This window comes from Lipotes vexillifer, unplaced genomic scaffold (assembly GCF_000442215.2).
Source record: "Lipotes vexillifer unplaced genomic scaffold, Lipotes_vexillifer_v1.1 scaffold168, whole genome shotgun sequence".
In the NCBI taxonomy this organism is placed as follows: Eukaryota; Metazoa; Chordata; class Mammalia; order Artiodactyla; family Lipotidae; genus Lipotes; species Lipotes vexillifer.
Genome location: NW_006773947.1, coordinates 3,451,543 through 3,463,791, shown reverse-complemented (window position 1 = coordinate 3,463,791; position 12,249 = coordinate 3,451,543). Strand labels below are relative to the sequence as shown.

General features: G+C 37.3%; 1 protein-coding gene across 1 annotated transcript in view; it reads left to right on the top strand.

Moving 5' to 3' along the window:
* MIB1 (MIB E3 ubiquitin protein ligase 1) overlaps positions 1 to 12,249 on the top strand; it is a 114,710-nt gene that overhangs the window by 94,205 nt on the left and 8,256 nt on the right. The window contains exons 14-18 of the mRNA XM_007448608.1: positions 1,118 to 1,204; positions 2,972 to 3,133; positions 5,175 to 5,356; positions 6,943 to 7,135; positions 12,011 to 12,089. Of these exons, the coding sequence (XP_007448670.1) occupies positions 1,118 to 1,204; positions 2,972 to 3,133; positions 5,175 to 5,356; positions 6,943 to 7,135; positions 12,011 to 12,089 (703 nt within the window). The remainder of the gene's footprint in view (positions 1 to 1,117; positions 1,205 to 2,971; positions 3,134 to 5,174; positions 5,357 to 6,942; positions 7,136 to 12,010; positions 12,090 to 12,249) is intronic.

The following is a 12,249-nucleotide window of genomic DNA, read 5'->3' as shown; positions in this document are numbered from 1 at the left end:
GCCCACACAAAAAAAAAAAAAAAAAAAAAAAAAAAAAAAAGGAAAGCAAGCTGAGATCAGGAGCCTAATGATTGCACTCAAAGAAACATAAACAGTAAAAACAATCCAGAAACTCCCACCTTCCCGAACATGTCACAGCATGTTCAGACCAACCAAAGTCCCGTAAGGGAGTTTCAGCTCTACCTGATGCACCAAGCAGGTGCACAGGTAGGGGTGTCAGAGTTGTGATCATAGGGCATGAATGGTTCTAAGATACAAATGGAATGATACAGTTTATTTTTTGACTCTGTAGCCCTCTGCTTAATTTTAGTATTTTTAAAAAAATTATTATTTTTTATCATGCCAGACATGGTGCTAGGCATTTTGACATGTTATTTTTCTTAATCCTTACATTGGCCCCTGGAATAGGTTGTGCCCTTACCATTTTGGAGCTGAGGAAATAGGCATGAAATGATACAGTGCTTGCTTAAACTCACAAAGCTCGTAGCTGACAACACTTGAACCCGGGTCCACTGACACTATGTTCATTGCTTTTGCTTCTCCGTCCCTTTCCTCTGTGCTTGGCATCAGCTGTTCTCATGGTCCTTTGTCTATCTCAGGGCCCTGGTGGGACTTTCTGCTCTTCCTTCAGTAAGTGTTTGTATGTACTAATTAAGCGTTATCTCACCCTCCAGCAGAGTTCTTTTCACTGATTGAGGAAGAGCTCAATTATGCAGCAAGAGGAACTGACCTTATTAGGTCATTAAAAGAAATCTAGATCCAATGTGAAGACTCATTAATATATTTTCAGGAAATATTTACAGTTAAAATGAGCTGATTATGTCCATTGCTCTATAATGGAGATTAAAAGGGAGCTGTGTTTGTACTGTACTTTGTCCTTTAACTGTTCTTAGATGGAATCACCATAATAAAAATAATTATTTTAAACTTGCTGCTATACTTCAGAAAGTTTGCTGCCCTATCCACTTCTTCCTATGTTACCATATGAGAACAAGGTCCCCGCCCCTAGGAAGGGGGTGTGGTCAGTAGTGTCCAGTGTACTGATTCTTTGCCAAGAGTTAGTTTAGTATGCTTCCCTCTTGTCACATTCAACTGTGTATGCCTTGTTCTTCTTCAGGGTAACGCAAACCTGGATATCCAGAATGTGAACCAGCAGACTGCCCTACACCTTGCTGTTGAGCGGCAGCACACCCAGATTGTGAGGGTAACGTGTCTACTAAAGTGAATCTTTGCTTATTAAATCATACTTTGTTAGATTTCTCAAAAGGCATAGCTGGAGGTAAAAATTATGATTTTAGGCTAATGTTTTACATCAGTTGGGTAAAGAGTTTTAATTTGTAATAAGGAAAATCTTAAGATTCTGATATTCAAAGTCTATAATGTTGTTGCCAGATTTGTAAATTGCCGGAATATTAAATCAGAGGATTTCAGAGTAACTTACAAATTTGTTTTTTTAAAAAGTATACTCCCTTTTAATTTTTATGATTGAGAGCGAACTGTAATTAAAGGCTTCGGCTAGACATTTGCCAAACAGATTCCAAAAAAGCTGACATGTATATTTTTATTTTACTAATCTGGTGATTCCAGTCAAAATACTTGAAAGATTATCTGTTTACAACTTTTTTGTAGAGCAGTGATTCTTAAAGTTTGGAGGCTGAAGCAGCAGCATCAGCATCACCTGAGACTTTGGTAGAAAAGTCAATTCCTGGGCCCCACCTCAGACCAACCAAATCAGAACCTCCAAGGGTGGGAACTAGCAATCTGTGGTTTAACAGGCCCCCAGGTAATTGTGATGCATGTTCAAATTTGAGAAACTGTCCTGCAGAGACATTATATAATCTTTTTGAAACAAAGCAAGCAAAACAAAAGAAAACAGTAATTTGCCAAGACAGGTAGGACCATGTGCTTGAGATTGGTTTCTTTGTATGGTATTTTTCTAAAACTCTGATAGCATTTACAGAAATGATGAGGGAACTTGTTAAAGCACTGTAAGCAAAGTTTTATGTTTACCACTTAAAATATTGATTGAGGGCTTCCCTGGTGGCTCAGTGGTTAAGAATCCACCTGCCAATGCAGGGGGCACGGGTTCGAGCCCTGGTCCGGGAAGATCCCACATGCCGCGGAGCAACTAAGCCCGTGCGCCACAACTACTGAGCCTGCGCTCTAGAGCCCGCAAGCCACAACTACTGAGCCCATGTACCACAACTACTGAAGCCCACGTGCCTAGAGCCTGTGCTCCGCAATAAGAGAAGCCACTGCAATGAGAAGTCAGTGTACCGCAACCAAGAGTAACCCCCACTCGCTGAAACTAGAGAAAGCCCGCATGCAGCAATGAAGACCCAACGCAGCCAACAATAAATAAATAAATATATTATTTTTTAAAAAAAATTGATTGAGATATATTGATTATGTGTTATATGTAAGAGATTGCAGTTTAGCAAACACTTCACGTTTATTATTATTTAAAATTCCTCTTGCCAAAAATTCTTCATTTCTCTGATATTTGGACTTATAACCCTTATAACCATACATCTGGAGAAAATTAACCAAAGAGAATGGAAATAAATAACTTGCTTATTTAAATAATAAAAGAATTTTGAATGTCATGATTTGGTCCTATTGGAAATACTTAAAATATCCCAACTCACATATCTGAAATTAAAATGAGGAAAAAAATGTCCTAAATTTCTCCGTTATCTTGATCTTAGAGTAGATTAATTGAGCAACATTTTGGTTCTTATTTCTTTCTGCTTTCTGTAATTCAGTATATTTGAATAACCAGGTTCATCATTATTTGTAAGGAGTCACAGGGTTGGGTATAGAGTAATTTAGCAAACAAATACATAAGAATAATTAACTTTCATGGCAACCCCGTCAGATAGGTCCAGGGCTCTCACACTGTTACTTTAGAGATGTTGTAACTTCTTGTGGGTGGAATACTTTAGCAAAATAAGATGTTTTTCTCTTCTAGCTTTTGGTCCGTGCAGGTGCCAAATTAGATATTCAGGATAAGGATGGGGATACTCCTTTGCATGAAGCTCTGAGGCATCACACTTTGTCTCAGCTACGTCAGCTTCAAGATATGCAAGATGTGGGGAAGGTCGATGCTGCCTGGGAGCCATCCAAAAACACCGTGAGTAAAGATAATCTTTAACTCAGTGCCAGTGGGAACATCTTTTAATGCAGAGGCTTATATTTATGGCTAATTTAACTTGCACCTGATAAGATATTTCATCAGAGCTACAAATGTACAAATTTAGTTTATGAGCTAAATACTAGTCAGTGCTAACTGTATTGTTTTGCATTCTTACTAAAAGTTGTTTGGTTCTCCTTTTATACCTTTAGCCATTCAAATAGGAGTATTGTGGTATCTTTTTGTGGTTTGAATTTGCATTTCCTTATGACTGCTGGTATTGAACATCTTTTCATTTGCTTGTTCACCACTCATGTATATTTGATGAAGTGTCTCTTCAGACCTTCTTCATTATTTTGTTGAGCTGTTTTCTTACTACTAAGTTTTGAGGGTTCTTTTTTTTTTTTTTTTTTTTTTTTGCGGTACGTGGGCCTCTCACTGCTGTGGCCTCTCCCGTTGCGGAGCACAGGCTCTGGACGCACAGGCTCAGCAGCCATGGCTCACGGGCCCAGCTGCTCCGCGGCATGTGGGATCTTCCTGGACCGGGGCATGAACCCGTGTCCCCTGCATCAGCAGGTGGACTCTCAACCACTGCGCCACCAGGGAAGCCTGGCAGGTGGATTCTTAACCACTGCGCCACTAGGGAAGCCCTCTTTTCATTCTTTTAACAGTATTTTTCGAAGAGCAGAGGTTCTTAATTTTAATGAAGTCTGATTGACCAGTTTTTCTTTTATTGTTTGTGTCCTGAGAAATCTTTGCTAAATCCAAGGTCACTAAGGTTTTCTCCTATTTGGTACTAGAAGTTTATAAAGTTTTAGCTGTTACATTTAGGTCTGTGATTCATTTTGAGTTAATTTTTATATGCATAATATGAGGTATGGGTCAAAGTTCTTTTTTGTTTTTTGTTTGTTTGTGGATATACAGTCATTCCAGCCCCATTTGTTTGAAAAGACTTTCTTTTTCTACTGAATTGCCTGTTGTGCCTTTATCTAAAATCAGTTCCCTTCTGTTGATCTTTGTCTTTATCTATGTGATGTCAACCCACTGTCTTGATTATAGTAGCTTTGTAATAAATGTTGAAGTCAGTGGTGTAAGTCTCTTCTTCTTTTTCAAAGTTGTTTGACTATTCCGAGTCCTTCATGTTTCCATATGAATTTTAGAATCATTTTTAAGAATGTAAAGGGTTCTGAGACCAAAGTGTTTGAGAATTGCTGCCTTTCTAATGACCATCGGTAAATACTGTAACTCCTATGTGCCTCAGTTTTCTCATTTTGAAACGAGTGGAAGTGAGTAACTACCTCCATAAGGTTGTAAAGATTAAATGAGTTAAGTCATGGAAACTGCTTAAAATAGTTCTTAGTCCATTGTAGATGCTCCATAAATATTAACAATTATTATGACTATTATCAGACAAGATGTGTGAGTCAGAAGCTCAGATGACAGTAGGACCTGATCTGTCTCATTCTCCACTTCGTGGCTTAATTCTTGGTTCTTGGTTCATTTCTCAGTTGTCTCTCCCCTTTTTGTTTCACGTTGGTTGCTAGCAGTTCCAGAGACAAATTGAGTAGAAAAGGGAGACTGTCTCCTCAATATCTCAATCAGAAGTCTTGTTCTTGAGTTTTATTGGCCTTAATTGACCTGACTTAGGTTATGTGTCACCCCTGAACTAATCACATAGATGAGGTGGGTCTCTGAGTGGTGTGAGCCCTCTTTGGTTCATCTCTAAAACTGGAGATGGGTCAGTCCTCATACAATACACCTGAGGAAATTGGGGGGTAGGTGTCATGGAGGAAGGATACTAGGACTGCAACTCATAAGTGTCCACCACATCTATATAGTCTTGCCAGACATGTTTTTTACCACACATACATATTCATATATACATACATTTATACGCAAGCACGTGCACACCACACACACATACACACACATTCTTTCATATATATATATATATATATATATATATATATATATATAGGGTGATAAGAATTGATAACAGATTCCTAAAGGGGAAATAATGACCTTTTTCATTTGATTTCAGTTAATAATGGGACTTGGTACCCAGGGAGCCGAGAAGAAGAGTGCAGCATCTATTGCCTGTTTCTTGGCTGCTAATGGTGCTGACCTTAGCATTCGAAATAAGAAGGGTCAGTCGCCACTTGATCTCTGTCCTGATCCAAGTCTCTGCAAGGCACTGGCAAAGTGTCATAAAGAAAAAGTCAGGTTTGTATTATTATCATAAAACCTAATATTCTGTACATAAAGTATCATGTGGTTCCACAGTTATAGGGAAATTAATATAATGAGGTATATACATTTCTTTTTTATTCTATTCTGTTTTATTTTTTATTGAAGTATAGTTGATTTACAATGTGTTAATTTCTGGTGTACAGCAAAGGGATTCAGTTATACATATATATACATATTCTTTTCCATTATGGTTTATTACAGGATATTGAATATAATTCCCTGTGCTATACAGTAGGACCTTATTGTTTATTTTATATATAGTAGTTTGTATCTGCTAATCCCAAACTCCTAATTTATCCACCCCCCCCCACCTCTTTCCCCTTTGGTAACCATAAGTTTGTTTTCTATGTCTGAGTCTGTTTCTGTTTTGTAAATAAGTTCATTTGTATCATATTTTAGATTCCACATATAAGTGATATCCTATATTTGTCTTTGTCTGACTCTCTTCACTTAGTATGATAATCACTAGGTCCATCCATATTGCTGCAAATGGCATTGTTTCATTCTTTATGGCTGAGTAGTATCCCATTTTATATAGAGGTATATACATTTCTTTAAGTATATTCTTTTTTTTTTTTTTTTTTTTTTTTTTCCGTTGCGGAGCACAGGCTCCGGACGCGCAGGCTCAGCAGCCATGGCTCACAGGCCCAGCCGCTCCGCGGCATGTGGGATCTTCCTGGACCGGGGCACGAACCCGTGTCCCCTGCATCGGCAGGCGGACTCTCAACCACTGCGTCACCAGGGAAGCCCTTTAAGTATATTCTTAAGGGGCATTTTATTAGAGCAAGGCAGAATGCATCTAAAAATATATAGATAGAGGCACTGTAATTACTGCAGCAATAACTTAAACACTGAGGTGTAAGGGGAAACCACTTTGAATGTGTGCATGTGAGCCCGCGTATTCATGAGTTTCTGAAGATCCTAGTGGAAACAGAGTGTCCCTTTTCTATCTGTATCTGTAGTTGGTTGTGCATATGTATTTTTATGTCTTGTATATATATATTTATAGACGTGTTCTGTCTTTCTGTAATAGAATTTTATGCTCCTTAAGGATACACTTAAAAGAAATGTCAAAACAGCAGCTGCAGTGACATATTTTCCAAAGTGCCCTGTCAGTTGTGGACTCTGATAATGCTTCATTCTGTCTGTAGTTAGCATAACTAACATGGGCTCTAGTTAGGATTTTTGTTTTATTCCTATATCCTGTGTCTTCCTCAAATTGTCCTATATAGATAAAACAGTTTCTGAGGGAAACTTTATGTTAATTTTTTTTAAACTAGTGTGTTTGATTTCTTTGTTAGAAGATTCACTCTTTTCCATTGGGTGAGGATTTGTTGAATTGAAATTTGAATTGTACTAGAAGTATGTAAAAATGCAGAGAAGTAGAAGAATATAGTATACAATGTTTCATATATAGATGTTAAAGCTTAATTTTTAACATAACTAAAGTTTTTTACCCATACTAATGATGCTCTAGATGTTTTAAAAAACATTTAAATGAATGAATTTGTAATATGAATATTCTCATAGGCTTGATTAGAAATATTTTCTTTTATTAGTGGTCAGGTGGGTTCTCGAAGTCCTTCTATGATTAGTAATGATTCTGAAACCTTAGAAGAGTGTATGGTGTGCTCAGATATGAAGAGAGATACTCTTTTTGGCCCATGTGGACATATTGCTACCTGTTCTTTGTGTTCTCCACGAGTCAAGAAATGCCTCATCTGTAAAGAACAAGTTCAATCCAGGACAAAGGTAGTATGTTTTTAATATAGCATTTTATTATTTTTTTGAAGTTCTTTAAGACTACAGTTAATGATAAATAAGATTATATGATGCCACGTGTCTTTTAATTTTGTTCTTCCTAAGACTGATCTAAATATGGGAATGTATAATTTATACATTTATCAAGACACCAATTGAAATATGTAGACTACAGTACTAGTTAAAAATAAAAGTAATCTACTGTTTTACTTTCAAAGCGCCTTATAACCTAAAGATGTATTTAATTCCACTTTGTGTTGTAGTTACTTGTATATTGCACCTTTTTTGAGTACATGGATTGTTTTGTATTCCTCTTTGTAAAAGACTAGTTGATTTTTTTCAGTAGAATATCACACATTCTGGATTTATTTGATTTTTATCATGGTGTTCTTTCATTTGTTTCTATATCCTTTGTGTTTTTGTAAACTGGAAGTTAGATCTAACTGCTTGATTAGGGTCAGCTTAGACATACTGGGCAAGAAAACATCATAGATGATGCTATTCATTTCGTACTGTATCCCACCATTAGGCAAATAAAGTCTGATCATCCTGCAGTTTTTGGTGGTCAAATTCTTTATCTCCTCTGAACGTTTTGTCTCATCTGACTCCTTTTGCTTTTTGAGAAGCAGTATTTTCTGGGTTTCTGATTTCATTTTTTTTTTTCCATGTAACTTAGTGCTTTTCCATCTTACTCATTTTGGTTTACTGAAATAATTGAAAAAAGCAAAGCTCAAAGAAGTACACTGACAGTTGGGTCTTCAACGCAGTTTTCTTGATTCGTAAGTCACTGTTCTTTCCTCTGTGTTAGGATACATAGACAGAATTAAAACCAATGTCTGCAAGGGAGGGTTGACAGAACAGGAAGGTAGAGAGGAAGGATTATGTTGTCACTCATTTTTAGACCAGTTCTGAATTCCAAGAATTAGTAAGGTGTCTGTTTGTATTTTAAGTTATGGAATTTTCAAACCTGTACAAAAGTAGAAAAACTTACATACCCACCAAAGAGATTTGCCAGGTTCATTGCAGAGCCTTCGAATGTAAAGAAATAGCGACCCCAAGTGGTTAAAGGATTGTGAACATCTTCACTGAAGATAAAACAAATTGTAAAACTAGTATTTGGAGAGAGGGAGAATAAACAAGCCTGGTCTCTTTAGCAATTAAAGAAATAAAAATTAAAAATTATGAACTATTATTAGACATTCTTGTCCAATTAGCAAAAATAAACTTTAAATAATGCTAGCTAGGAAAGAGAAATGAGTACTCTCTTAACACTGCAGTTGGCTGAATAAATGGGTTTACATTTTTTTGAGAGACCATCCTGACAATATATATACAAACAGTTACAATAAATATGCTTTGATATTACTAATTCCACTCCTGGGAATGTAATCTGAGGGAAAAAATCCAGAAGGGGAAAAAGTTATGCTTAGAAAATTTTTTATTAATAATAGCTGAATGGGTAACTAAATGATTATTAGATTGGTTTGCTAGATGATTTTAAACTCTTTATCAGTAATTCAGATATGTAGACAGTTGCATCGGGAATCATTTTAAAAACCAACACATCTTTTATATAGAGAGGAGAAGAAAATCATCATGTTTTAAGCACTGATTTTATATTAGGCATTGAACTAGACACTGTACACATAATATCTAATTTACTTTTTTTTAATTGTCACATTTTAATGTTTGACCCGTATTTAGCACATACAGTTCTTAAAATATTTATATGAAGATGCTCCTTAATGCACAAATAAATGGCTAGATCAGTCATAGTTTCACCTCCGTGTCGTCATTGCTCTTGAGACTTTTGTCTGTCTGTCTAGTTGCTAAAGTTTGGGATTTTCACTTCTTTCACCCATACTGTGCCTACTTTTCTTTTTAGCTTATTAGCCAGCCAGATAGCTGACTCACACACCTTTGAAATTTAGCCATGGTCCTCAGCCCTTCCTTTATTTTATTTTGTTTTTAATTAATTTTCATTGGAGTATGGTTGTTTTACAATGTTGTGTTAGCCTCTGCTGCACAACAAAATGAATCAGCCATACACTTAGAGATATCCCCTCCCTTTTGGATTTCCTTCCCTTTTAGGTCACCACAGTGCATTAGGTAGAGTTCCATGTGCTGTACAGTATGTTCCCATCAGTTGTCTATTTTATGCATAGTATCAATAATGTATATGTGTCAATCCCAGTCTCCCAGTTCCATCCACCCCACCCCTTTCCCCCTTGGTATCCATGCATTTGTTCTCTACATCTGTGTCTCTGTTTCTGCTTTGCAAATAAGATCATCTGTACCATTTTTCTAGATTCCACATATATGCATTACTATACAATATTTGCTTTTCTGTTTCTGACTGACTTCACTCTGTATGACAGTCTCTAGGTCCATCCATGTCTCTACAAATGACCCAGTTTCATTCCGTTTTATGGCTAATATTCCATGGTAAATATGTACCACATCTTCTTTATCCACTCCTCTGTTGATGGACATTTTGGTTGCTTCCAGGTCCTGGCTGTTGTAAACAGGGCTGCTATGAACATTGGGGTACATGCGTTTTTTTGAATTATGGTTTTCTCTGGGTATATGCCCAGTAGTGGGATTGTTGGGTCATATGGTAGCTCTATTTTTAGTTTTTTAAGGAACCTCCAATACTGTTTTTCACAGTGCCTGTGTCAGTTTACATTCCCACCAGCAGTATATGATGGTTCCCTTTTCTCCACACCCTCTCCAGCATTTATTGTTTGTAGATTTTTTGATGATGGCCATTCTGACAGGTGTGAGGTGATACCTCATCATAGTTTTGATTGGCATTTGTCTTAATAATTAGTGATGTTGAGCATCTTTTCATGTGTTTGTTGGCTGTCTGTATGTCTTCTTTGGAGAAATGTCTATTTAGGTCTTCCACCCATTTTTTGATTGGGTTGTTTGTTTTTTGGTTATTGAGCCATATGTGCTGCTCGTATATTTTGGAGATTAATCCTTTGTCAGTTGCTTCATTTTCAAATATTTTCTCCCATTCTGAGGGTTGTCTTTTTGTCTCGTTTATGATTTCCTTTGCTGTGCAAAGGTTTTAAGTTTCATTAGGTCCCATTTGTTTATTTCAGCCGTTCTTTTAGAGAGAGGAAAAGCTTTGTTGGGAGCTATGAAGAGTTAGTGTACCTACCTCCAGGCTGTGGGTTCCTTAGTCGCCCATTTCCAGGGTCTTCCTGTCTCTGCTCCCCACTGTGGTTCTGCTAGTGTACTGCTTAGTGTTTGCAGTTTGTGGGCTGGATTTGTGTACTGAAGGTAAACATTCCCTTCGTTATAGTCTGACCTTGACTAGGTCTTAAAGCCTGTATGTATAATCCTAGAGTTGGAAGGAACACCCTGGTCTTGCATCCTATAAGCTGTAGGCGACTGAAATGTGTTTCTTTCAACTGTTTTAAATCAAGTCAGAAACTTAGCAGATATCTTAGATCTCTTCTTCACCATTTTATACATTTTATTAGTTACCAGGTCTTCTTAAATATTTCTCAGAACTCTTTCTTCTACTCTATGTTGCTGTGTCTTACTTAAAATATGCCCTCCTATCTCATAGTTAGAATTGTTCCAGGATATACTTGAATAAGGGCCACCTGAGTCCTCTCCTTGTCTTCTGATTGACACTTTACCACCTTGTGAAGAAGGATTGTTCTTTATTGTTCAGATTTTTAAAAAGCTGCAGCTCTACAGTGTTAGGTAATTTGTTAGTATTGGAGCTGGAATTGGAATGCAGGAACATAAAGATCCTGACCAACCATGTCTTACTGCTTCCCACTAGATTACTACGACTATGTAAATTCTATGTACATAGCAGGGTCTAAGTTGGGAAGGTCCAGTACTGTGGTTGTTTAGGTGAAGTGGTGGTCATCATGTTTGGACAGTAATGTTAAATGACACAGATGGGGTGAATGTGTGTCAGAAAGGAGGAGAATCAGTGAAAGATGGATGTGGGGCCAAGGCAGTAGGCAGGTGGGGGTCAGAGAACCAGAGCAAAGTTAAGAAATAGTTACACACGCAGAACTCAGATTAAGTGGAGAAGAGGAGGAAAATTGAGGGAAATTATGAATAGGTTGTGGAGGACTTGTGGAGATCAGGCGAAAAGAATATTCCAGAGCTCTGGGCTTCAGCCAGTGTGGGGGAATTCCAAGTCCTGGGAAAGGATGAGTTAGGTGGAATTCCTCGGATGTGGGTAAACAGAAAAATCCCCCTTAAGCTTTAGCTGTCTGGCTAATGTGGCTAGAATTTTATGAATATTAGAAATCTATCTTATCTCAGCCATTTGTTCTTTTGATTTTTCTCTCCAAAGTAGTTTTTTTTTTCTTTTTTTGATGTGGACCATTTTTAAAGTCTTTGTTGAATTTGTTACAATATTGCTTCTATTTTCTGTTTCAGGTTTTTTTTGTTTTTTGGCCCTCAAGGCATGTGGGATCTTAGCTCCCTGACCAGGGATCAAACCCACACCCCCCTGCATTGGAAGGCAGAGTCTTAACCACTGGACTGCTAGGGAAGTCCTCAAAGTAATTTAAAAAAAAAAAAAGAAAGAAAGAAAATTGAAGTCTAGTCTGTTCTCCCTGACCTCAGAAGAAATGGAGTTTTTCTGTATCATTCTTTAGGACAGGTAGGGAGACTAAAGTGGAGCTAGACCAGTTTAGCTGGGGTCTTCAAAGATGTGAAAATGAGTAACCAAGAAAGTAGAGGACAGAGGAGAAGTGTGTGTTAAATTCTTCTTTGCAGGAGTGTTTCCTTATAGAGGAGAAATACATTTGGATACAGAAGGAACTGTTAGAGTCACTAGATGTATTTGTAGATGTTTACGCTTTTGCTGTAACCTCTCTTTTGCAGATTGAAGAATGTGTGGTATGCTCTGACAAGAAAGCAGCTGTTCTTTTTCAGCCTTGCGGACACATGTGTGCTTGTGAGAGTAAGTAGCCCATACAGAACTTCCTCAGAATTATTATAAAAGTAGAAAGTGAAACAAATTATGTCTTTGAATTACTTTTTTAATAACTCATGAACAGAGGAGTTGGTGGGCCTCTAGAACCCTCCATCTGTTCTCTGTACAAGAGTGTCACCTCTTTCCC